Here is a 27248-nt window from a genome sequence, read left to right as displayed (position 1 = left end):
ATATCTGTAGGCCTACATGTTGTTCATACATGCATATCCATGTCTATTCTGCTCTGATGGTAATTTTGATACCACAGATGAAATAGAGACCCAGTCAGACCAATAGTATAAAAAAAATATGGAACAGAGTTTATTTACAATGATGCCCATCAAGGGAGAGACAGCATGACTTCACCTAAAGATCCATCAGCTGCTCTAACTAGACAAGGAAATAGTTAAGTATACTTCCAGGCTGACGGGAGATGGCGTTGGTCATCCCATCTCAAGTGGACTACACTGAATCAGACTCTGATTAGTGGCAACCTGGCAATCCGGAGCAGATAGCTACTGACGCAGCCATGGAGAACAGTGAAACACTGCAAAGTCATAATATTCCCGCTTATCTCTAAATACATAGTCACACACAGATATACACAGGGACAGTACAGATATCAACTTTCGTTGTCTCTCTACTCTGCACAATGACAATAAAGTTTAATGTAATCTAATCAAAAGCCCAGTTTTTTGTGGCTGCTGCTGACCAGAAGTATGCAAGGCGAATGGACAGGCTGGTAAGGAAAGCTGGCTCTGTAGTGGGAGCTGAACTGGAGTGCATCACTTCACTATCTGACAAGAGGACCCTGAACAAACTGATCAACATCTTGGACAATGACCCAAAGTCACCCACTCCACAGCACTATTGTTAAGCAGAAGAGCCTGATCAGCTGGAGACTTCGCTCACTGCCTTGCACAACAGACAGACTGAGAAAGTCATTTGTCCCTAGGGCCATTGAACTGTTCAATGCTTCACTTAAGGGAAGAGGAGAGATAGACTTCTCTGCATAGTCTGTCTGCCTCTTCACCCCCTCCATGTTTGGATACTGTCTGTCCACTAGCCACTTTTACCACTGTCTTTCTGCCTCACTGTTTGTGTGCTATATTAGCACATTAGCACATATGCATAACCCCTCCCTCCATGCCACAGCCGAACTGTGGCCACACTTATACCTTTTCTTAAAATAGTTAAATATATAGATATTAAGACTTTACTTTATTTCTGCATTGTTGCACTTTTGGACTTACTCATTTGCACTATCACCATGACCACTATCACCATTGCACTATCACCATGACACTCATTCACACAGAGCACCTTACCTTACCTTACTATGCACAGAGAATCACAGGCTCAGTCCCAGCCTCAGTCATTGCAAGCGCCTCTGATTGATTAATCACCACTATGTGGATAATGTTTTTAGAATTGATTTAGATTGAGTGTTAGTTTGTATAATTTGTATTTTAGTATATTTAGCATATTCTTTATCTTCTACAGTCTTTATTGCTTAGTTGTGTTTTTATATTATATACTTTAATTACTCTTTCTGCTGTTAAAGAATTTGTGTTGTCTGTATGCTGCTGAGACCTTGAATTTCCCCTGGGGATCAATAAAGTATCTATCTATCTATCTATCTATCTATCTATCTATCTACCAGTCTCCTCCCATCCAAATCTGAGACCAGCAGCAAACTGATGAGGAAAGAGGCTATGATTAGCATCAAGCTTGTCCTAACATCAGTGACAAAAAGAACCCTGAACAAACTGTTGTCAATCATTGACAATGACCACCACCCCTTACATATTCACTAGCCAGAGGAGCAGTGGCAGACTGCCTTCACTGTCATGCTCACAGGGGGTCCTTCCCTGGGCCATACAGTTAACTGTAATGGACTATTTTGTGCAGAGAGTTCTCTGTGTCACTACTATATCATGGCAAACCAGTCTTTCACCAGTTATAAGCCACACACGCACACACTTTTTTCCTTCAGTATTTGTTTATGAAGTGTCTACTTGGTTGGTTGTCACCGGGATGCAGAGCTAGAGTTCAGTAGGGTGACAGCCGCTGGTTGTTTGGTTGGTTGTCACCAGGATGCAGAGCTAGAGTTCAGTAGGGTGACAGCCGCAGGAAAGAAGCTTCCTCTGAACCAGGTTCGGGTGCGGAGAGATGCCACCCAGAGGGGAGTGGGGTGAACAGTCTGTGGTTGGGGCGAGAACAGTCTTTAATGATGCTGCACTCTATCACATCTGCATCACTTCACATCTACCCATCTATGCATCTTCACTCAGACAATGCTATTGGGAGTGGAAGATTTGTGGAATTGGCCTATATTATCGTTGTCGTGGATGAGTTGGTATTTAAGCGACGTTGCCTTTAAGATGACGTCGATCCCAGAAACTGTCCTAGGAATCAATTTTCACAACAGTATTGTTCCCTTAGCTCAGATGATTACAGTGAGGGTGAGTTTGAAATGACGCCTGTGGTGTCTTTCACCGGCTTTTTGGCAGCGTTTGCTTGGCTTTCACTAAGCAACGCTCTTTACTTCCATATTGGTGAAACAGAAAAAAAATGTTTCATAGAAGAAATACCGGATGAAACCATGGTTATAGGTAGGTTCTCTCTTTGGTGCTAGCGGTCTCTGCAACGCTAGCTAGCTTGCTACTTTGCTATTTGGTGTGACAAGATGTGGTCCAACTAGCTAGCTAGGTGGTTTAGGAAATTAACTCTGATCTCCAGGTGCTTTGTGTGTGTGATTGTCATTGTATTGTGAATGTGTCATGTACACCGTCGTCGTTTCAACTGGATGCGGCTAGGAATATGAGTGCCACTGATAAAGGCCATGGCAAATTATTAGCTAGATTATCAGCAGCAGTTGGTGAATGGTAAACAGCGTGCACCACCCAGTATCCTGCTATCCAGGATACTGTTCGTGAGGGACCGGTCTAACCTGTTCTGATGTTTCATAACTTAGTTCATAACTAAGTAATTCATAACTTTGGAGGAAACTGCTGCTTTTTGTGCACCACGATGTTATTATCTAATAGACGCGTGGAAGTCATAACTTAATGGCAATAAAAAAGAAACCAAATTATTCTGCTTTATGTAATACATGTCGTTGGTAGCCTATTAAGTTTAGGAAATATATTATGTGTCATGTGTGGTAGAGGTATGAATGGAATATTTATAATTAAGGTTTATTTTGAGAAGATCATGGTTGTAATATACAGCTAAACCTGTGTGAATTCAAGGTGTTAATATGACTTGCTTTTCTTGCTGCCAAACAGGGAAATACAGGACACAACTATGGGACAAGCAAACTGGATCATTCCTGCCCTCCACCCCAGGGCTTGGGATGCATGTGGAGATCAAGGATCCAGAAACCAAGGTTACTCCTGACTCTCATGAATCAATTTCACCTGTGTATTTTTGACATTGTCACTTATAGGAAGGTCTGTCCTTTACACAGACCTTTAAACCTGCGTTTCTCAAACTTTTTCAGACCAAGGACCACTTGACCAATAAAAACAAAAAAATAAACTGATGGACCACCTTGTTTAAAAAAAAAAAAAGAGTAGACCTACTTCAACAGTATATTACACAATAGGCCTACTCACTGAACCACCTTGCTTATTGTCTTTGCACCTTGCTTATTGTGTCCGAGGATTCATATGATTTAAACTGGCATAGCTTACATAGGCAGCGTTGCAGAACTGTTTGGATTTACATACAAATTGGTTCAATATGGCAAACAACTCATCTATATTATTTTTTACCACGTCTGCTTGCGGACCACTTGGGATAGCTTGCGGACCACACTTTGAAAAACACAGCTCTAAACTAATGGGATAGAATACAACTGGTAAATTCTCAGTAGAGGGCAAAGAGTATTAAATTTCGGTTTCTGTGTATTGTCTCTGTGTCTCAGATCCAGATGTAGGATTTTTCATTATTATTATTATTTTTCACTTTACTGGTCCTATATAGCGGTGAGGGTTTGCAGTTAACTGACTCCCCATGCTAACTGCTGTAACGTCATTCTAATGTCTGCACTCCCTTTGTCTTTTTAAGATCATTCTCTCCCGTCAGTACGGCTCTGAAGGTCGGTTCACTTTTACCTCCCACACTCCTGGAGAGCACCAAATCTGCTTACACTCCAACTCCTCCAAGATGGCTCTGTTTGCGGGGGGCAAATTGGTAAAGGGCATATTAATAAACATGCATATTGTCACATAGATAACAAGTGTGTTAATTGACGTGTCTTGCCTTTTGTTTACTTTAGCTAAACTATTCAAATATTTTCTTTACAGAGAGTTCATCTGGACATTCAAGTGGGTGAACACACTAACAACTACCCAGAGATTGCAGCCAAGGACAAGCTGACTGAACTGCAGTTACGGGTCAGGCAGCTTCTGGATCAGATTGAGCAGATCCAGAAAGAGCAAAATTATCAGAGGGTGAGTTAATTCAGTAAAAAGCAGTGAGCAATCATCCTGGAACATTCATAGGAAAACATAACCTTTTGATGAATACATTGCAGTGATAAGAGTGTAGATTTTGTGCAGCCTTCTGACTTTCAACCATAGATAAGTAACATCAAACTGTAGCCAAAATGTCATATCACAACGATTCCATTTTTCTCCTCAGTATCGCGAGGAGCGTTTCCGCATGACGAGCGAGAGCACCAACCAGCGTGTCCTGTGGTGGTCCATTGCCCAGACTCTCATACTCATCGTCACAGGCATCTGGCAGATGAGGCACTTGAAGAGTTTTTTCGAGGCCAAGAAGCTTGTGTAAAATTAACCACCCAGGACTGATGTGTGTACAAGTTTACAAATGAAGACATTTTCACTCGTTAACCCCCATATATATATACACAGAGGTCTGGCAAACTAATCATTCATAGAATACCCATACAAGTAGACACCTACACAATTAGTTAAATATCCACAATGTATTTCTTGCCCTATGTGTAGTACTTAGTCTTAATACAATGGCATACAAACTGATGTGTAAAGAGCCATGTTGTATGGCATCAGGTTTATACCATCACATTAAGAGTCACTGGCTCTACTAAAGCAGTCATTGGAATTATATGATTAATCATGTTACACTTCCATTACTTTGCAAAACCCAGAAAAAGATAGAATGAAGGATAGAAATACTATATCAAGGTGAAATATAAGAGGCTTATATAATTTTTTTGGTTTTCTTTTGCTGGATGTATGTGTATATATTGATTTCATAAATGCCCCGTCTACTTCTGAAAACATTGTAGTTGTCAAATATGACCTGACTTGTTTTATTTATTTCCTTAAGTATAAAGTAATGGCAACATAACCCAGTGCTATTTTTGGTCGTGTTGACAGTTTCAGGTACCTTCCCATTTGTTGTTTTGAAACTTAGGTAGAATTATGTTTCATATAGAAGTGTACTTACTGGCTATACATGTGATGGCCCATGTGTATATTCTACATGATTTATCAGTACTGCAGCTATTCAGAAAGCAACCTCTCAAAATGTATTCAGTTGTGACACATCTGGTGTGTTTGTGTGTGTGTAAAGTTAAGGCACCATGGTTGGATCAGCATTTTCCTTGCATTGCAGTTCAGCACATTCCTGAATACACCACATAGATGTACTTGGTAACTAAGAAGCTGAATAGCTTAATGTACAAGAACAGCTTCTCAGTCAGCCAGTGTCATACTATGTGAAAACAGTATACTGATGATAAGCATTTTCTATTTTAGTTAGCATGTCCATTTTAAATGAAGTTAGATATGACTTTCTGTTACGTAGTATAATTCAGTCTTGTCTTTGTGTGAGACTAAGCTTAAGGTGTTTCATGGAATCACATTAATCTTGACCCCCATTATGTTGGCCATGGACAAAAGTTAAAGATGACAGTTATAACTGCAGGATGAAAGATTTCATGTTCTTGATGTTTTCGTACAGACTACAAAGATGTGTTTATTTATAAATGTCAAATTGCCTCTCTTAATATGCTGATAATAAATAGCTCAAACTACATGAGTGAAGATAAAAGCATTTGTTTCTCATGTGTGCATCACTGCAACATTAAAGAAACAGCCGTAAAGTGGAATGTATAGTGGTATCTATGAAACACAAAATCAGACAACTTTGCACGGCTGTCTTTTTGTTTATATTCTGCAAATGTGGCTAATTTCATTTCACAATAGTTGGTATAATAAAAATACCAAGGTCATGGACTCAAGTTCAACACATTTAATTACTCAAATGAAGGAAAAGCTCACTCACATCTACAGTAAGTCCTTGTGGTGGTAGATATGTAAGGGATAATGGCTGCCGAGGTGTCCTGTTACCGAATTAATGGACGAGGCAAAGAACTCCCTGACATGAAATACAAGTTTTTAACAATAAATACATTGCTTAGCTTTAATGTTTGATCAATGAGTATTTCCAAAGACTGGAGAAATGTTTGTCATTTATTTTTCCTATGATGTATTTTAAACAGTAGGTAAAAGAACCCTACATGCATAAAAATAAATCCTAATACAAATCCATATGACACTGAATGATACAACTACATATCAGCCTTTTCTCTCACCTATTATGACGTTGCATAGGAAAGTGTTTCACTATGTTTACTATTAGGTTTTGAAAACCCCTGAGGCCCGTGTACATTCCCAAGTGCTTTTACTTGGATCTGTCCGGCCTCTACTTTTGAATCCACCCTCACTGAGCTGCATAGTTCAGTAGAGCTGAATTCAGTACCCCTCTATTTTACTTATTCTCTAAGGAATAGTTAGGGAAATTTGGTCTGCATTTATCCCAATCCGTGAATTAGTGAAACACACTCAGCACACAGTAAACACACAGTGAGGTGAAGCACACTAATCCCGGCGCAGTGAGCTGCCTGCTACAACAGCGGCACTCGGGGAGCAGTGAGGGGTTAGGTGCCTTGCTCAAGGGCACTTCAGCCGTTCCTACTGGTCGGGGTTCGAACCGGCAACCCTCCGGTTACAAGTCCGAAGCGCTAACCAGTAGGCCCCGGCTGCCCCTCATGGCAAGATGAAGACCAGTAGAGAAATGCATAATCTTATAAACTTGACATACAGTATACTGCTGCAGCTGGACTAGTCAGTTACTTTAATGACATTTAAATTCCAGACAAACACATACTATTTCATGTCCTTAACTCTCAAAGCAAAAATTTGTCTGTTTGACAGAACAGTATTATAGTATAAATTTTATATATAAATGTTGACATACATCTTATCAACACCACATATCTTTGACTCAGAAGAATCAAAGCATGTAAGCTGTGACTATCAACTCCTCAGTCAACTCACAGAGAGGACAGGATGCTTCAGAAGTTACCACCACCTGATATACTAGAGTGAATCCATATGTATTTTAAAGTCATTTCGAACAGAAACAGAAACTGAATAACACCTACATACGGTAACGGTAAGGATGTTAGAATTGCAACTATTACTGGCACAAAAGGGAAATTATTCAGAGGCAATTATGTTGTTATTTACAATGTATGGGGCATCATTTTTTTGAAGAATGCAACCTTCCTGTGGACCTCAGATGTTGCTGAGGTTTTTGAACAAATAAACTGGTTAAGTTGAAGGTTTAAGCTTTATTTGTTTTAAAGTTCAAAAATGGATTGTATAGTGAAATATAAATCAATTTTAAGACACAAGATGGGTGCATTTTGTTGGTGGTGGTTGTCTTTGTTTTTGATGAGTTTCAGTCTGTGTGTAAGTGTGTGTTGGGCTCTTTATGGCATGATCATTGCTCTGTCACTGTCAGGTGCTCCAACTTCTTGGCAGCTTCTTCCGTCACAGCCTTTGTCCTCTTCTCTGGACTTGGAGTGTTAGGGTATTCTCGATTACCGAAAATAATACTACCCACACGCACATTTGTGGAGCCCACTTCAATCTGTGAAACCAAAAGTGTTTCACCATAATTACTTAGCAATATGTAGTCAAAGAGGGAGGTAATTAGTGGATGATTACATAATTTGATGAGAGCATCATTTATGAGGGGTGAACCATAGCCAGAAATATACTGCTCATAAAAATTAAGGGAACACCTCAATCATACACTGGATTGGTACTCTTGACACTGTTTGGTTCTGAGCACAAGTAAAACTTTTGAGGCTAGTGTTTTATTTTGCAACAACTGTCAGACATTCTGTGAATGTAGTTTGAGAATGGAGAAAAGGGTGGAAGGTTTCAAAAAATGTTTTCTAACAATTGTGGAAAACTGTAAGTGTTCCCTTAATTTTTTTTGAGCAGTGTAGATTGTCCAATGTAGATAGGATTTCAAATGTTGAACTCACCGCATGTTCGAAATCAGTTGACATGCCCATACTAAGCTCTACTTCCTCAACTGGCATCTGAAGATTCTCACATATTTGCTGTCGACATTTCAGCAGCATCTACAGGTAAATAACAACTGCAAAATGTAATCCTGCGGGTGATCAAATCCTATCTGTCAATAGAATTCAATTCAAATATCAATACCTCTCAAACAAAACCATATGTTACCCAATCTGACAACATGTGTTGGAAGTTGTACATTCTAATTTTGAGATACAGGCCGATTACTTCAAAAAACATTTTCATTTTTGGAGTGATATGAAAGACGAGGCAGAGATTCATAGTTAAGATATTCAAGTAGGCTTATAACTTGCAAATCCTACCTGTACCTGCCTGTAACCTGTAACTTCAAACACTATTTCCTCAGTTTTTCAATTGGAAAAAGATGGCGGGAGGCCATATTTCAAAATGCTGTATCTTCACAACTATCCAAGACATGCTTTTAACCAGGATATCTCTCTTATATATATATATATATTTGGGGTTTTTTGCCTTTAATTGGACAGGACAGTGGAGAGTGACAGGAAGCAAGTGGGAGAGAGAGATGGCGTGGGATCAGGAAATGACCGCAGGTCGGATTCGAACCTGGGTCCCCATGGGCACTCGGACCCGTATACGGTACAAACGCTGTAGCCTGCTGCGCCACAGCGCTCCCCTAACCAGGATATCATTTTAAAGCTCATCGTGTCCTCCGTCCATTGATCATAAAATCTCAATTTAGAAATGTGGGTCACTGTGACTCATTTTGCCAGATCGGGTCACATATGATCTCAATTTGACCTGTGTGTTATGTGGAATGTGAAAAACTATACCTGAAAGTCTGGATTGGGGCCTTCACTTAGGTCATACCCATATCTCCCAATTGTCATAAGTCCAGCGAAGTGGAGGGTGGGACAGTTGGAAACAATATGTTTGACTGTATTCACTGTATCTGCAGGTGGTAGCCCATGTTTGCCTACATGAAGATTACGAAAGTACAGCATTTGTATAACATGTATATTTCAATGAACATACACAATAAATCAAAAGAACTACAAAGCATCACATTACATTTAAATGAATGGCTAAAAAGCAACAATGACTTACTATCTTCACCACTGGTATTAATCTGGACCATGATCTTTAACCTCTGAGTGTTCGCTGCCCGTATCCTTTGCCAGGAACTGTTAACTTTGTCTGCTAACTTCGCAGAGTCTACCGTCTCCACCATAAAAAGATTAGGGACACCTAAAGATACAATAAGTTTAAGTAAGAGAAATGCAGTGATCTAATTTGCTGTCATGAGTATAATGTGACCCCCCCATGCACACTTACACATCAGCCCAGGATCCTGGTGCATTTAGAAGCAGTAAGATAACAGAGATCATGTAATACATGAGAATACTCAGTACCTAAAAGTTTGTTGACATTATTCTTCTGTAAGTGGCCAATGAAATGCCACTTAATTTCCGGGCAAGATGACAAAATCTGAAACAGATAAACACATATATTTCCCTCATACATGCTATCTGATCAACAAAGGGCCAGGGTTTACCCAACCAGTTCTCAACAACAACAACAAAAACAATATAACTATTATAAATAAATTACTTGGCTAGATTAGATTTAGAATGGATTAAAGAATTTCTCAGATTTTTATCCAAATGTGTAGCTTAGGTATGGCTGAGAATGCTGGAAGCATATAAACTACTTTGAGCAAAAGCTGTTATGCACGCTTGTTTTCCCACAGTCATACCTTACAAACTTATGATCTCTATTTTTCCCAAACTGCATATATTTAGATTGTGTGTAAAGATAACTCTCTGGACTAACCCACTGATAAGCACAGACAGAAGAACACATAAATCCAATTCATAGCCAAGAGTTGTTCCCTTAATTAGTTTTAGATCACCTTTACAAAACACCTTACCTGGGGATGAGAAGCTTTGTCCACAAGTTCATTTACCTAACAAACAAAGTCAAGACTGTTAAAAAATAATCTTTACGTAAACTGATCGTTTAGACATCAGGCTTTGTTTCACAAAAATGAACACAAAGGCAGTCAAGGACTTCACTTACATAATTTTCTCCAAAGTTCCGCTGGCCCTGTTGGTAAGCCTGTACCACCATCTCAGGTGGTTTTGTCTTGCTCACAGCAACAAGACGTGGTGGCACACATGGCAGTGTCTGTAATATGATATGAATTTTACATATTTTTTTAATACTCTGGATTTGGCTTCAATGCCTTGCTTCCACACCACCCAGCAGAGGTTTCAGTGTTAACAGTGACCTGTTCCGTCAGTTAGAACGTTAATAAAATCGAGGGATTACACAGACTTTTATTATGAAACATCTGGGTTTATGAGTGTTGCGTTTATTTTAAGATTAGCTTCAGTGGAAAGTGTTGATTTGAGATTATTCTGAAAACCAAATTAATCCAGCCTTTGGGGGGACAGTAATCGCAAATGTCTCGATATTACTGTGACTCACACACACAATATGGCTCGTGACTGGTGTGCCAGTGCCACACTGCTAGCTAGCATACGTCTTTATCGTAACTTCGGATATAATTTCATATGATCCCCATTTCTAGAGACCCCCACCCGCACCCCCATAACAGAAACGAAAAAGCCAGCTAACGTTGCATGGCATTGCCATGGTAAAATGGCTAGCGAAGCGAACTAGCCTAGGGCATTTCGATAGTATCAGCAGAAGCAGCAGTAAGTGTTCCTCCTCACGTCAGACGTGATAACAACATGGACATGCAACATGATTTAGAGATATATTGTTAACACTCAAATGAGTTCACTGGTAATTATTTTACTATTGCAGAAATGGCTATAATTCTTGTCAGTAACTGAGCAAAGGTTGCCTTACGTAATCGTTAGGTAAAGCCCACACAGCTCAAAAATGGTGCAATTAATATCGTTGGACCATTCGCAAGAACAATACTCTGCCAATCTCACTTCTAATCTCGCTAATTTTGCGGAACTAACCTTCGGGCGACGGGCAGCCGCCTGGTTTACCCTGTCCACAACGGACTGCACCGCCTTTGCAATCTCCTCCGACATTACTACTTTCCACATAGCCTCAGTACATCTACATCGACCAATAACAAACACAGGTCGTTGACGCAGCGCGGACGATGTGGATCCGGCCAATTATATCACAATAAAAGTGTGCGGCTTGAATTTTGTAACCTATATACTCAACTTTTCTATTGAATGTTTTCATTGGTCTGCCAGAGGTGGTGTTAACCTTCACGACCCGATTTTTTCCCCGTTGAGCAAAATATATATACAGCTGCTGTGCATACATTAAGCCACTCAAGTTGACTACATTTTTTTAAATCACATTTTTTCTTTTTCTTTGTAAATGAATCATGTATCGTAAATAAATAAATGGTATTCCTTAAAATACAGGGGGGCATAAGTAAGAACACCCCTATGTGAATTTTATTTATTTATAAATGCCAGTTATTTCATGGATCAAGCCTACTATATGCATCGTGATAAAGTTCCCTTGATGGTCACGAATGAGATCCTTTGAGAAGACGAGAAGCATCTGGGGTCGCAAAACGTCTGCATTTCAGACTTCGTCCCTGCGAGAATTTAACAGGCGCGAAAATTCAAGATCCCCATGTTATTTTTTCATAGGAAAAATCGCAGAAAAAATACCGGATCTCAAAGATGGCAGCTTTTTTAGTAGGCGGACTTCAGGGGTTGGTCTGAAAGTTAGTGAATTTTGACACAATGCGTGCAAATATCTTAGTCTAGATACCTTACGTCTTAGAAAAAACTTTCTTTCATAGACAGGACATTCAGAAAGAGCCTCTTGTTTTTAGTCTACTTTAATAAAGAAATGTGGATTAATGTGGCATTTCCAAAATAAATGCTAATGGCCTATTTAGGCTACTCTTTCTGGTTATGCCTAGATTATTTCATTTAGTGATATGCATCACAGCAGATGCACTCTTTAAACTTGGTTCTGATATCTATCTAACCAGTCAGGATAGAGTTGCAGAGGTAGACAATGCATTGTCCTCTGGTTCCTGACATGATGAAACACTTGATAGATCAAAAAGACATTTTATTTTTCTCTCATTCAAACATAAACTTACAAAAACACCATTTCCATTCTGATTCCCAGAGTTACTGTTCATAACACTTGACTAACAAATATCAACAAAAAATAACTGAACAATACAGAAAAAAAAAAAGTTCTCCATGGTTCTTTGTCATGCACCGATGCAAGGTCCCAAAATTCATCATACTCTTTCCAGCGCCTCCAACATAATAATGCTGTTTCCTCTGATCACCTGTTGGGTGAAAGAAAAGGATTGACTGTTCAGAACAAGATCCAAACCTCTATATACATGAACAAAAACATTAAGCTCATATGCTTCTGAGAGGGTAGGAGTGTGAAAATGGCTTGAGGCACCATAAAATATGGTTGATTGGCATTGTGCAAACAAAGATCATGAATGAGACATCATTAGATAGGCAATTATTACTCCTAGGACATTTTGCCCATCAATGCATGTACACTGAATAAAATTGATTGCTATAAGAACTACAGTCTGTTGCATATTACAGTGACAGCTACAAGAACTACAGTCTGTTGTATATTACAGCAACGATAAATTCTGATTTGCTTAGGATAACCACATCGATCCAGCTCTAAAAAGTGGTTAAGTATGCTTGTCCTGTGTATGCACCACCTATCTATTCTTTGAATAGGACATTGCACTTTTCTGCTTTGCATTGCGTTTCTGGTTAGACAGAAACTGCATTACGTTGTCTTTGTACTTGTACTCTGCACATGACAATAAAGTTGAATCTAATCTAGACACAGACCAAGTCTGTTTTAGTGTTGGTGACTTGCTTACATAAAAATCTAAGACATAATTCTGAAATAGAATTGGAACTATAATGCCTTTCTCAAGTTATATTTGACTTCACATTTGTTTGACTCTATAACCTATACGCACCACCATGCCAATGTTGTTCTGTTGTCCCCCTGGTGCCATTTCCAAGCTATCGTCCACCACCAAGTTCATGAATGGGTCAAATCCACGCAATATGCCCTGAACATGGCGTCCTCCATTCAGCTTGACTATAAAATAAAGGACATCATCCATGCCGTAAGGAATTGAGACAATAAAAAGAGAGAAGATGTCACTGCATATAATGGCAGGCAAACCATTAAGGAAACTAGACATTTGAAAGTGAAGGGTTAGCTAACATTGTGTAGCAGGTAAGTTTGGTGAGCTAAGATGTAACTACAGAGTTATACATTAACAAAATTAACATGAACATTTTCTGCTCTATTGAATGTGATTAATACATTAAAGAACGTAATTAAAGTCATATGTAGGCATCCACAACATCCTGAAAGTATATGCCAAAACAAACTGAAAGGAAACAATGCTGAAAATTGTATGCAAAGTAACTCACGTGAAAGCTTCTTGTCCATGAATCTAAAAGGATAAAATAGAGTTTAGTTAATTTCAGCCTAGCACACGTAGTTTTCTAGATAATAAACATCGTATTTAACCTGCTGACTCAAATAGACTACAAGTTACTCAGATACTACTAGTATCTGCCCATAAATTTGTGGTACGTCCAACGACAAAGGGGCAGGTTATGATGATTCTGTGTTAAACACATGAATTAACGTTAGCAGGCTAGAAAATTAGCATTTTAACAATTTTGCCATTACCAGTAATAACCTAAGATACACAAATAGCAAACGCAACAAAACGTAGCAAAAACTGTACATATGGCATAAGGTGAACGTGCTTGCTGAAACAGGGAGAAACTTACTTTTTCAACTCGGGTGGATGTGCTTTACTCATTTTCACGTTGTCTTCTCAACCTCGAAACGCTCACAAATCGTAATCCCACGCCAGTAGTGGTATCCGGTCTACCTTTCCCCACTTCCGGAGCTTTGAAAGAGCGGGTAAGGGTATTTGTGTCCTATTAGTTATACTGCCACCTGCAGTGCTGGTATGGAAATCCTGATGCTTGGGGGAAACACACAGTAGATATATACTGACAGTATATCTATGGGGCAAACAAGCACCACCCCACTTCAGCCCTACTGTAGCTGCATTCCTATCAGAAGACCACTTAAACAAACTGCAAAAATTCAAGCACATTCAATGACTGCCGACCCAGTTGGACAGAGGCAAGACAACATCTTTCCAGACACTTGATTAGTAATGGTGTCACCAGATCATATATGATTTATTTAAGCTGATGAATACTGAAATCATTCTGCTGAAGGGGTACACTCACAAACAAAACATTCATTTTACAGACAGTGATGAACATACAAGTGCTTTCAATGCTGAGACTGAATATCCCTGAATATAACAAATCACTTTTGGTTTAGGGTAATGTGGGGGACACACAGCAGCAATGATTGTGCAGTTTCGAAGCCAAATTATTCAATAAGGTTACTTTAAAGAATAAGTTATTTTTCTACTATCCAAGCAGAATTCTTACAAGAATCAATGTCAGTGCTGGACCTCTGCATGAAAATCAAATTTTGTCAAGTATAATAGTTTGGCACAAACTGATTCAAGAAATGATAGAAAAAGTAAACACATATAAACTAAAGGATGAACAGAACTTTCATCTTATAAGCATTATTTTTGAGACTTACCATGTTAGACATTCAATACCACCACAAAGGTTTTTATGTTATCCTTGCATGAAATCTTCACACAGCACAGCTTGATGCCTTATTATGTTAAGTAGAACCTTGCATAATGCACACATGAAGCAAATAATTCCAAAGCAAACATATCCAAAATACAAAAAATGTCTGATATTTCATTTTAATGTCCTGCCATTTTGTACCTGTACCATCTTTTTGTACAATTCTGAATGAAAAACAATCACAGTGTCGATTATACTTGATGCAGTATATTTTACATCACCCCAATATATCATCAATAAAATACATTTAAGCACAGTTTGGTTCAATGTAAGGCTCAGGTGTAAGTCTTTTAAAAAACAAAAATAGACCCTAATAGAAAATGTAAACTGAGGGAGGAGGAAAAATAATCAGTTACACAACACAAATAGTTTTCCACAAACCTGAAAAAGTCTGCCAACCCTTATTGCTGGTGATAGCGGGTGATAGCTAAGAGTCATCATATCAATCTAGTCATCAATAACTCACTTCACCTCTATTCGTGTATTCAGTTCCATCACCATGACCTAGCCCAGGAACGGCACAGAGGGTGGCTTCACAAAAGCATTAAAGAACTTAGTCATCACCATCACATCCTTCCTCGTCATTGTCACTGGGGAGATGCATCTGGCAATGCTGCAAGAAGCTGCTCAGTGTGGAGAAAGCCTGCCTGCATGGCACACAATGGTATAATAGTTCAGGCAGATTGGCTCTTCCTTCAACAGGGGTCATTTCTTCCTTGCAAACACTGCAATTCTTGGTTATTTCTGCCGGCTGATGAACCTCTTGGTGCTTGCAGAGGTCAGCTGGGGAGCTGAAAACCTCAAGACAAGATGGGCATGGGAACTCGCCCTCCTCCTCATGGCTCTCTCGCTTTCGCCTTTGTTTTTTTGTGTCTGCTTTCGCTGTGGAGCTGCACTTAGTCTTTTTGGCTTTCCGGGTGGGGTTCTTTTCAGCTGCCTTTGTTTCCTTGGTGATCTTTGATGGCTTCACTCCTTGCGCAACCTTTCGCATCTGGTTCTGCTGCTGGGCGCTGTGCGTGCGGAGATGAGCCCAGCGCGTCAGGTGATGGAGGAACACTTTGCCACAGACGAGGCATGGGTATGTTTCGCCTTTCTTCCTCTGCCTGGTGCTCTTAGCTGATGGCCTGTGCTCGCGCCATGGTCTCTTCTCTCGTCGGTGCACCTCTTTCCTGTGCTGGTGCAGCATGGAGGTCTGGGAGAACACCCGGTCACAGGAGCGGCAGGGGAACTGCTGGCCCTTCTTCTGGCTCGCATTGCTTTTCTTTGCAGAGTCTGGTGCACTTTTACATTCTGATTCCGCCGTTTTCTCCAACGTTTTGCCATTCATTTTCCCTGCAGATTTCTGTGGAAGTTTAGTTGAATTCTTTGCCCACTGGCTTGGATGCCAGACCCGTTGATGATTAGCCAGTCCTGCAGGTGAGCGGAAAACCCTTCTACAAAGCAGGCATGCTCCTGGCCCGGGGGGTGATGGGGGAAGAGAAGCATATGAGGGCGTTGGTGTGGGAACAGGGGTATAAGATGGCACAGTAGAAGATTTGAGAGCTTTGGGACTAAGTGGAGCTGGCTGACATCCACCTGCCTGCTGGTGGTACAGCAACTCCTGTTTGTGGCTGAAAGCACGACCGCAGGGAGCACATGCATAGGGGCTGTTGTCATGGTGATGGCGGTAGAGGTGGGACTGCTCCTGTGGGCCCTTGGGGTCTGCCAGCTCAGAGGAGCATGCGGAACAAGGGGCACCGCGCTGGGCTTTTCCATGGCACAGCTGGCAGACTGGGCCTGAGCTGAGGCACTTGTGCAACTGGAGAGTAGAAAGGAGCGCAAACTCTTGGCCACACGCCTTGCAGCGGTGAGGCTTCCGCAAGACATGGAGTTTCTGTTGGTGACGAACAAGTCCTGCCAAATCTGGGAAATCCTGGTGGCACTCTTCACAAGTGGATACACCTGACTGGTGAGACTTTTGGTTGCGACCATCTTGCTTTTGCTCTGACTGAGCCATCAGTTCAGCCAACTTAGAAAAAGCATCTCCTGCATCTTTCCCTGCACCCCGGTTGTGTGAGGCCACATCCATCCTTGATCAACAAAATGCATCTGGTGATTTTAGGAGGATAAAGACGCTGCTCAAGCAATGCTGCAAGAAAAATAACATGTCACTAACTGATCAGTCATTAACAATACCTGAAGCACAGTTAATAAATAAATGCTTTGTAACCCCAAAAGTAGCCTATGGTGTGATTTAGAAGTAGAATCTATCCTCTGCGGCAACGTTATCCTTTTCCATTTGGAAAGTAATCTTTGCGTTGGTTTATGTTGACGATGTTAGGGTATGTAACCAAACGCATTAGAAACAACGAATACAACTGAACAGAATTTACTCTAACACTAACATTAGGCTATTTTAGTAATTTCCTTAGTGCTAGGCCTTTCACAAAACGCTACATCATTATTTGAGAGGCGCTGGAAATACTCATGGCAAAGACATCGGGTATGTTTGAACGGGATTGAGTGAATAAGGAAACAAGCATGAACCTCATTGGCCTTGGAAAGTGCCCAAACTACAATCGCAGTTGGTGCAAGGGACGCTGTGCGACTATGCACGTAGTTTTGTTTCGGAGCCTTGAGCAAAGTATTATAGAAGAGGCTACTGTCAATATTACATTTTAACATAATGTTAGGCTACTTGTAGCAACAAGTAGCTAACAAGATAACATTAGCCAGCCAGCTAGCTAGCTATTATGCTAACCTGTGAACTACAAACACGCGGAGCACAACTCACCAATGGAAGAAGACACTTCTGAACCAGAGGTGCACGAATTTCAGACAGAACCATGAAACTGACCACTGCAACTCCGTAGTGGGCGCACGTTGACGGAAACCAACTCAGAAATGTGCGGCTCTGAATGGTTCGATGTGTGTGTATGCTGCCTGTAGCACTTTGGTTTCAGTTTCATGAGGCTGATTCGCCTGCATGTAGATCTATCGGATCTAAACAGCAAGTTCTAGCAGCCACTAAGAACTACATTAACCACAATGCCTCTGTCTGGCTGCTTGGAATTTTAAAGGAATATATTTCCCAAAACAAATGCTTAACAATAATGTATTTCTGGAACTATCTATTAGATCAACGTATTTTTTTTAGGTTACTCCTCAGACATAATGCGTTCAATTTTATTTGACCATGTCTGAAAATTGGGCTACATAAAGAACATACGTTCTCATACACAGACATAGGTTGTTTATTCATTAAATTACTTGATTGACAACAATACCTAAAAAATAATAATAATAATAATAAAACCTTGAAGAAATAATAATAATAATAACAAATATCACAGATTAATCATACATTTAATGTAAAGAGAAACAGTGCAAATAGTTTTTTTGTCTATTGATATTGGAGACCATTTCGGCTATTAACTGGCCCTAAACAGAAAACAAGGTTATAAAAATAATGACACATTGACAAATTTGCCAAAGACTGAGGATGAAATGTAATTTTCGTCTAAACTGACATCTAAAATGACAAAACATGCAGACATTTTTACTGCACGCCTAACTCAGGTCCCAGGTGTTATTTTTATAAAATGGTGAAATCAGATTCCAAGGGATGTAAGAGAGCCTGAACTGGCAATCTTCTTAAACCTGTTGGCTGCAACAACAGCAATGTAGTTTTTCTGTGGAAGAAAACATACAGACATTATGCATTCATATAAAAGTATAAATGTGATTTAATCTTATTTAAGTGTATGGGACATTCTACCAGAAACATACATTTCCTGTCCTGGAATCGTTTCAATTAATTAAACTTTTAGAATGCAAAAAATTCGTAAACTGACTGACAGATGGTTGAATTCTAGGAGTTGTTGGGCTTTAAGATAAAAAAAAAAAATATTATTATTAAAAACACTTTTGAAAATTACAAATCCTGAAAAATGAGGCATCCCCAGCCAAACCTGAGCTACATCTTTCACAGTTTTGTTGTGATAAAGACTGATAAATTCTAGAAATGAGTGGAGATTTACAACTGACTCCAAGTTTTCGTCATGCCCCATCACGTTTAAATAAAACACTACATAAAAATTGTACAATACGCTTTTAAAGTTATGACTCAAAGGCTGTGACATTTGACCAAGGTGATGCTGAAATTGATCAATGGTCAGTCCTGTCATTAAATTATTTGATTTTAAACAGTTGCGTGCTTTTTCCCCCTCGGGGGAATGATCTAAAGGGTCTGGCCCCGAATGGAATTGTTGTATATCTGAAATGGAATTGTTGCATTTCAGTATGTCTGAAAAGGTTACTGAAATCCCTGCTAAACCGTTAAAATAATAAAATAAAACCGTTTTTATTCTAGCATGTTCACAAACAGACAAACGACCATTAAATTGACTGACCGTCAGGTCCTGTCACGTCAGGCCTATTAGTTATTTTCAAAAATGCATCTAAAAATGCATATATTCAAAATTAGAAACATCCTGAGATGGCACAACGTTCTTCACAGTTTAAGATTACCTCCATATGACTCAATGTTCAGATTCAAGAATAATATATTTTTTAAATTATTTTTTTAAGTGAAAATGTAAGGTTCTGGTAGGATGTCCCGTATGTGTATGGCAGCACAAGACCTTCCACATCCTTCTGGCCATGTACTTCTTCAATGAAACCTGTGACTTCAGAACAATATTGCTGTACTTTGCTTTCTCTGAAATGTTGTTGAGCCATGGGTGTTTGAGACACTGGGCAGCACTAAATCGTCCACTGTAGACAAGGAACAAAAAGCTTGCATTTTTTCAGTTAAGTAAACACTCAATACTCATTTATTCATTTTTAATGAATAACACCAACATATGGCCCATACATTCCACAGCATCTCCAACAAAAAATCACCTTTTTTCTTTGATGAGCAGGTTGGATATGAAGTCTTTTGCTTCTGCAGAGATGTGCTCAAACGCATCCTCATCAAAGTACCAGTTGACCATGACAACATTGTTGAGAGTCTGTGTGTCATCATCACCCAAGAATGGGGACAGGCCACTGAGACTATTGAGAGGAAAAAGGTAAAGCAAAGATGGCCAGGATTGTAAAAACAAACTCATTTTCAAAAAGGTTGTGATGCTGGGTAAAATGCAAATAACAGAGTGCAATTTAATCAGACTGCACATTTTGAAACCGATAAATCATGCTATTTTATATTGAAAAAAATATGTTTATATAGCAGAAGGCACTTCAAGCAGGACTATGAAAAATATTACATTTTTAAACTATGTGTAACGTGAAATACGTTGAAATAAAATGCATTAACTGACGACCATAATCAAAACCAAACTGTCTTGCATATCCCAAAAATGTGACTCACAGCATATAGGTAATAACCCCTAGAGACCACATGTCTGTGGGGAAGGAGACAAAGTCAAAGTTCACAATCTCTGGGGCCAGAAATTCTGGTGTCCCAAATGATACACGAAGCTTCTCCCTGGGCTTGTATCTAGGACAAAAGGGGAAGACACAAAGAAGACCACAGACTGCCATTTTACTATGGAGCAGTAAACATAACCTCTGATACTACTTCAAACCCATTGCAATATATTCTGAAGAGTTTCAGTGATGTAAGAAAGCTTTTATTAGTGAGAAAAAGTGTTTCCTAATTGCTGGAAGTAAACCTCATTTTCTTAATAAACTGTTTGTTTATTCCAGAAGCATGTAAAAAAAATGTATACCCACTAAGTTGACCTACAACCAATACATTGAATGCTAGCTCTCTCTCTCCATTTTAATCCTCCAGTAATTCAGCACTTATCCTTCTTTATGTATGTATGTATCAGGTGAGTATCTTGTATAATTTGCTTATCCTAATGTGTACATACTCATCTCTCTACCCAGCTGGCTTCAGCCAGATAGCCAGACAGCTTGTTCAACACACATTGCCAAATATATGGTCAGAAATACATTAGTTAGCACCATACAATAGTAGTATTATCTGGTTGCTAGTTGGAGAAGCAAACCAAGAGATGCCTTTTATAGATCCCTTTCATTCTAATGGTAGGCCATGTTCCCAAGGCCCACTAATGTTGTGGTAAATGATGAGACTGTATTAATTCTTCACCTACAGAGATGTGCTTTTATGCCTGGCAGCACAAACTTAGAGGCGAGTGAATTCATACTGTATTCACCACGTTAACTCATTAAGACATGTTGAGGAGGAGGTGATAGAGGCACAAACTCATTCAAGACATACCTCCTGGCCAGCCCAAAGTCAATGATCTTCACTTGATGACCTGTGTGATTCACACAGAGGATGTTCTCAGGCTGTGAGTATCAGAAAGAAAGATTCCGTCCATCAGTATTTAGACAATGACACAAAGCATTGAGAAAGACAATGTAATGTAATAATATAATATTAGTATAAGACATCTCACCTTCAGGTCAAGGTGGAGAACATACATCTGGTGCATGTATTGGACACCTTCGCAGATTTGTTTCACAAACACCATTGCATCCACCTCTGTCAGCGGTGAACTCTCATCCACAATTCTCTCAAACAGCTCCCCACCCTCAACACTGGGAATTAATCACAAGTGTCAGTGCCATTGGTTATGATGAACTAAAAAAGAATAAAAAGAGCTATCATGACGGTAAAAGGATAGTGAAAGGTTTTACTCACTACTCAATAATGAGGATGGCCTGGTTTTTAACCTCAAAAGCTGCATACAACTGTAGGATGTTTGCATGATTTAACTGGTTCATCACTTGTATCTCATTCATAGTCAATTCCTGCCAAACAGACAGGACACTATTAAGTCATCTCGACTCAAGTTAACAGAATTCATTTTACAAGTGCAAGACGATTCAAATCCAATACAACCCCCCCCAAATGTAATTGACACCAACTGGTAATGCACTTCTTGAGCAGTGTGTTCAGTATTAGGTTAATATACCTTTTCTTTAGCAGTTCGTGTGCTGATGATCTTGGCTGCTAGCCTCAGGCCAGTGGTAATTTCAGTACATTTATGCACTTTGCCAAAACGTCCACTGTAACGACACAGTGCATTTTTACAATGACCAGTTCAGATTTATTCATAAGAGTATGGCTAATAACAAGGCCACCATGTATGCTACATATGCAAAGTCACACAATACACACTACCTTTCTACACACAACACTAACTTTCCTTGTCATGAAATGTATTATAAATCTTCTGGCTTTGAGTTAAAGATGCATTTTGGCATAGATTATGTAACCTGCATTTCAGCAGAATGTCAGCAGGTGGCAGATTGTTCACTGCTACACCGCTATTCTGTAGAGTAGAGAATTTAAAGTGAGTAAAAAGTGTTCCAACAAGTTGTTGGAACCACTAGAACAGCCATTATTTGAAGCACATATTTCCAGGACACGAAGTTAAACTGAAGTTTAGCTGGTATGCTATGTGTTCACCAAAACCAATATGCTAGGGAAAGGACCGAAAGGACCTGCCAAAACGCAGGTTGTCTTACAGGGGAGAATTTATGTCTTGTAGGGCTGCCTAGGTTGACCTAAACACAGTGTTATTTTTTCATGACATTTCATTCAAATGCAGTAACACCTTGTTTCATTTTTCTGATTACTGTTAGTATAACCTGCTGAATGATAACTGTCTCAATAGAAAAATATGTTTCCAAGTGCACTGATGAAAGCATATTCATGCAAGTTTTCAAGTGTGTACACACATTCATTTACCTCACTTAAAACCATTGACTAAAGCAACTAGTTCACTATAACGTTACCAGATTTGTGAGCAACAAGGAAGGGATGGTCCACTGTGCTCTCTGGATGGGCTATTTGGAACTAAATGCCTAAAGCCATTGTAAGGCTCTGGGCATTGTGTGCCCAATAAGAATATGCACAGGATATTTAGAAAAAGGGAGTATTAAACTCACCCGCCCAGGACCTCTTTGGTGTGCACAGTGAAGAGATCGTATGGAGGACTGGAGTTCAAAGCAACAAACCGGTGGGAGAAGGGGGCAGGTTGAGGAGCAACATCATCTTAATGGCAAAAGGGAGACAAAACTGATTTAATGGCCCAGAATTGAGCCAATACCGACATATTGGTCCATAATGTGGTGATAAGTCTTGCTTACAAGACCCTTCAAAACTACAACTGGCCTATAATGACCATCGGCATAACATCACACCTGTGATTATATTTATACTTAAAATACATTCCTTGTTGGGCAATGAAGGAACAGGTGCTGGTGAAGGGCAGGGGTTGCAGGCAACAAAGGGAAAAAGGATTAAAGCGCTCCAGATACTTCACAACAGGTCAAACCAAACTCGCGCTGCCTCAGCCTGTCACTCCACATCAATCAGCATTATAACCACTCACACAGGCCATCCACAGCCAGCCTCTGACTTACACTCACCACTGCAATCAGCATTACTTGCATAGCTTACTCAAATGTACACTTACCAACGACTTTCAGTGCTGTTTTGGGGGGGTCCTTTGTTGTGGTGGTCTTTTCGTCCACAGCTGGAACCACTCTGATCTGTATGTCACTGGCTGGGACTTTATCAGCAGGAGCTAAGACAGGAGCTGTTGCTGGGGTCTTCGGCAGCAGTGGCAACTTATCAGGCACCGGGTCAGTGTTTGGTTGCAAACTCTGTAATCTAACATCAGTGCAAAATTTTATATAAAACAAACACATTCAATCTGTAAACTCATTAATTTTTTTTGAATGTGTTGAGACAAATTCAAAATGTTCATCTTCTGCCTCTGAAACAACAGCTTGTAAACTTATGAGAATCATCATGGGCCTCTGTATGGATATTTCCAAACTTTCTAACCTCTGCAAGGATTCTGGACAGCTTTGGACATGTCTGAGGGACAGCACATCTGCCATGAATGACGGAACAGCCAGTTGTGTCTTCTTAGAAGGGGCAAGACTCAACGGAGATGCTGCTGCATTTTCTGTCATTATAACCAAGACAATGAAATAAATATCACTTATAAAACACCACCTCTTCTAATATACTGAAGTCAAAATCTGTCGTACAAGAGACATTCACTGACAAAGATAAAGAAATTAACATGATGTGCATATGTGACAATTTACCAGCTTCTTTTGGGAATGTTGTAGGGGGTGATTTGACAGAGACTGTCGGTTGGGCAGGGCTAGATTGGATCTGTTTGTCCATACTGGAGTCCTTATCAGGTGGAGCTGCAGCCGGTTCCTCAGTGCAGGTATCTGTTGTCTTCACCAGGGGAGGTGTGCATTTAGAAGCAGGCTCTGGTGCTGGCTTTGAATTCTGCAGTCTGCTGTGAAATAGAAAAGACCATTCCTGCATGAATGACAAAGTTGTCTCAATTGAAATACAACAAAAGGTCAATGCCAAGTGACCGTCTTAACCAAATCAACATCAAAAGTTACAGTTTGAAATTAAATCAATTTCTTGAAATTATACCCCACACTTCCCAGAACTCCAACCACAAATCCTCTCCATAGTAGCATGGATGTTTCATGATTGATGATGTTTCATGAGCTTAGTTAATTTGCTTTAAAAAACAATTTACTTTGACGTAGCAAAGTTGCCCCCAAAGGCTATGCCAAATGCAGTTCAGCATTAAATGCATATTCCAGTCACCGACTGACATTGTTTTGGTCTCAAACTAAAAATGACACTCCCCAAATGGACTATAGGTTGTTGTTAGACCGGAGTTTCCATTTAAGCGCAAAGAGTACTGTTATTGTGCAGCAAACACAATATGGGGGGTTCATTCATTTAAAGAGTGCAGAATGTATTTGCTTGTTTGTTGCATACTGGCTGCAATGTCTGCAGTCTTCTTTTGAACAGAAGACACTTAGAGGCAAACAAGTTGTTGGATTTCGCAAGAAGCAGTCAGGTTGGTGTATCTTGACCCTTTGGCAACAGGCTTAACCTGATTTAATCAATCGATCAAATACAGGGAATGAAGCAAAAATGCAGACTTTTTTGCATTTTTTCTTTTCTATAGGCCAAAGTGAACAAGCCACAACCTGGGCTCTTTGGGGGTGCTGTGTGTGTGTGTGTGTGTGTGTGTGTGTGTGGGGGTGGATATAAGACATGTTTATGTCTTATATCCATCCCCTGCATCATTCACCCTCAGACACAATGCACTTGCACACAGCATGAAGAGCACCTGACCTCTGGCCCAGTTCATTCTTGGCTGAAGCAGTCCCTGGACCGTCCCCCACACTACCCGTCTGCGGCTGGGGTGAGAGAGCCATGGGGGGAAGCCCCGGCTTTGGCTCATACCTGCATCACACAGGGTGGTGAATCAAACGGTAAACATGCATTTATATTCAAACTCGTAGTAAACTGCTGAAATTGTGCCTTTTGCGCCTAATGAGTGAAAAACTGACCCGCTCTGAGAGTCTGAAGTCTTTTGCTCTTTGGAACCAGGGCTGCCCACGGGTGGTGAAACACTGGCCACAGCTGTCTTTGATGCAGGTGTGACCTTTATTACTTTTCCCTCTGACATTGCATTCTTTGACACGGTGTTAGCCTTCCCAGATGAGGAGGTGGCAGGCACATTTTGCTTTACAGAGATACTTTTAACATCACTTTGATCTGGTGACTGATGTCCTCTCTCCTGTTTTGTCCTGGGCACTGCAGCCGCTTCTGTTTCCTTATGACCACTTGTGTCTGCAAGGAAGAGAGAAAGAATCCATAGGACATAATGATCCTTATCATTTTTTTCCTTTTAAAATGTATTATTATTACATTATTGCTTATGGTTGTTGCATTCCGGAAGGTTCCCACTGAGGAATCAACAGTTAAAACTGTTTAAAAGCACCTGTGAGGCTGTTAGAATCAACATTACTATGAAGGCCCGTCAGGACTCTCTGCTCATGTCTGTTCGCTTCAAGCTGTACATAAACTTCATCCTGAAATAGATTATCCACATGGTAATCAGTAAATCATTAGTCACTGGCTAAATTTGGCAGCTACATGGTCATAAAACAATTTCAGACAAAAACAGACAAATAAAATCACTGGTTTCCACTCACCGCAAGCATCCTCATAGGAAGGGACTTTCTCCTTTGCTGTATCCCCATCGGTACAGATACATTTTCAGCAATAGTGTGCAAGCCCCTCTCTTCCAGGCCTTTAATTTGACATGAATTAAAATGGTCTATTTGTACATAACTGCTAGTGTTATAATGACAATATTATACAATATCCACCACAAGATATCCAAGGCAGAAATAATTGGTTTACACATCCAGCTCACAGAATTATCACCCAACAGAATTAATTCAACCTGTACTGCTTAAAATAAATGTTTTAATGATATTATGCTTTGCACCATTGCTTGTCAGATTTCCTAATGATTTTGTCACACTTAATTCTTAGCCCTCTGTGTTTAGAGTGGGTTTTTGTTATGATTGAGCTGATTGTCATGCTTGTCTTGATACAGAATGCAACTCAGTTTGTACTGCATATTTAACATCCTGGACACGCTCACCTCGCATCAGAGTTTCCAAGGTCCTCTGAATATCCAGAACATTCTTCTGGAGTGAGTCTAGTACTCTGGCTTGAGTAGAGAGCATGCTGGTCATGGCTTCTTGCTGGTTTGTGTGTTTGCTGCATGTCCTACACATGATACAGTCCCTGCTAGGCTGAGGCAATGGCACAGTGGGTTTAGCCTCGAAATTATCCAGCCTAGCCTTCAGGTTTGCCAGGATAGCTGGCGGGGTGGCTGGACACTTTCCTGGACCCGTGGCTCCAGTACTTACAGTCCGCCATGGATATGTGGGAGTAGCAGACTGCTTCTTATCCATTTAGTCGGTTTAAGCCTGTTGGAGGGTTAATTTTCTGCTTGTAAATCAAAGTCAGACCAGCATAAACCGACATACAATGCACTTTGCACAAAATGTCAGCAAGAAATATCATGGAAGTGAATTCAGTCCTGCTACCCAAAGACAACCATTGAACGTTTGGATTCAGCAATAATTTCTGGTGTTATCCATACCAGATACTGGTGAGCAGTCAGAGGAAAAGATCAACCTTTTCTTCATAGCAAAGGCCCAGGCACAGAAGAGGGAAGTGGAGAGAATGAGCCTCATGCAGTCCTCTCTGGAGTGAACAGGAGCAGTCAAGCTTAGATTCCACCTTTATCTGCTGGTGCTGGGGCCAGTGCACCAGAAATAGGCAACTCTGGAAAGGAGGGGCTTGCAAGGGTCTGGAGTCTTGAATAGTAACCGATAACAGAAATATGTGAAGCAGGCAGTGGACACGTCAAACAGGCAGTGTTTTTTTCCAATATACTAATTTATAACCACACAAATAATGATCCATGTATTGTAAATTGTGAGTGACGTTAAGGAGACATTCCCCTTCTATAC

General features: G+C 40.1%; 5 protein-coding genes across 6 annotated transcripts; 1 reads left to right on the top strand and 4 right to left on the bottom strand.

The window, feature by feature from the left end:
- Window positions 1-2225: 2225 nt before the first annotated feature.
- Window positions 2226-5840, top strand: tmed4 (transmembrane p24 trafficking protein 4). The gene is made up of 5 exons (XM_048241780.1): window positions 2226-2424; window positions 3100-3200; window positions 3884-4009; window positions 4123-4269; window positions 4460-5840. Exons 1-5 carry the CDS (start codon window positions 2286-2288, stop codon window positions 4607-4609), a joined length of 663 nt encoding a protein of 220 aa, XP_048097737.1. The 5' UTR covers window positions 2226-2285; the 3' UTR covers window positions 4610-5840.
- A 1582-nt stretch (window positions 5841-7422) lies between these two features.
- Window positions 7423-11311, bottom strand: LOC125293705 (pyridoxal phosphate binding protein). The gene is made up of 8 exons (XM_048241779.1): window positions 11163-11311; window positions 10246-10353; window positions 10097-10132; window positions 9579-9654; window positions 9274-9414; window positions 9000-9142; window positions 8148-8246; window positions 7423-7744 (listed from the first exon to the last, which is right to left on the bottom strand). The coding sequence occupies exons 1-8, from the start codon at window positions 11250-11252 to the stop codon at window positions 7595-7597; spliced, it is 843 nt and encodes a 280-aa protein (XP_048097736.1). The 5' UTR covers window positions 11253-11311; the 3' UTR covers window positions 7423-7594.
- A 927-nt stretch (window positions 11312-12238) lies between these two features.
- Window positions 12239-14124, bottom strand: snrpg (small nuclear ribonucleoprotein polypeptide G). Its single transcript, XM_048241786.1, has 4 exons — window positions 13992-14124; window positions 13623-13645; window positions 13157-13281; window positions 12239-12484 (listed from the first exon to the last, which is right to left on the bottom strand). The coding sequence occupies exons 1-4, from the start codon at window positions 14021-14023 to the stop codon at window positions 12434-12436; spliced, it is 231 nt and encodes a 76-aa protein (XP_048097743.1). The 5' UTR covers window positions 14024-14124; the 3' UTR covers window positions 12239-12433.
- Window positions 14125-14319: 195 nt separating this feature from the next.
- On the bottom strand, window positions 14320-17863 carry si:ch211-148l7.4 (uncharacterized protein LOC563603 homolog). The gene is made up of 2 exons (XM_048241785.1): window positions 17665-17863; window positions 14320-17019 (listed from the first exon to the last, which is right to left on the bottom strand). Exon 2 carries the CDS (start codon window positions 16957-16959, stop codon window positions 15445-15447), a length of 1515 nt encoding a protein of 504 aa, XP_048097742.1. The 5' UTR covers window positions 16960-17019; window positions 17665-17863; the 3' UTR covers window positions 14320-15444.
- A 245-nt stretch (window positions 17864-18108) lies between these two features.
- Window positions 18109-27009, bottom strand: mylk2 (myosin light chain kinase 2). 2 transcript variants are annotated; one of them, XM_048241782.1, is made up of 18 exons: window positions 26876-27009; window positions 26369-26699; window positions 25911-26008; window positions 25697-25787; window positions 25263-25545; window positions 25045-25155; window positions 23976-24178; window positions 23707-23830; window positions 23333-23529; window positions 22803-22908; window positions 21824-21917; window positions 21550-21659; window positions 21305-21446; window positions 21124-21194; window positions 20245-20373; window positions 19776-19928; window positions 19514-19646; window positions 18109-18562 (listed from the first exon to the last, which is right to left on the bottom strand). In XM_048241782.1, the coding sequence occupies exons 2-18, from the start codon at window positions 26682-26684 to the stop codon at window positions 18482-18484; spliced, it is 2442 nt and encodes an 813-aa protein (XP_048097739.1). In that variant the 5' UTR covers window positions 26685-26699; window positions 26876-27009; the 3' UTR covers window positions 18109-18481. The 2 variants fall into 2 exon arrangements, with proteins under 2 accessions (XP_048097739.1, XP_048097740.1); XM_048241783.1 differs by having other exon boundaries at window positions 23976-24175; window positions 26369-27009.
- Between the last annotated feature and the right edge of the window lie 239 nt (window positions 27010-27248).

Source organism: Alosa alosa, chromosome 4 (genome assembly GCF_017589495.1).
Source record: "Alosa alosa isolate M-15738 ecotype Scorff River chromosome 4, AALO_Geno_1.1, whole genome shotgun sequence".
In the NCBI taxonomy this organism is placed as follows: domain Eukaryota; kingdom Metazoa; phylum Chordata; class Actinopteri; order Clupeiformes; family Clupeidae; genus Alosa; species Alosa alosa.
Note: the sequence above shows the minus strand (reverse complement) of the source record. Positions and strands in the feature narration are given on the sequence as shown.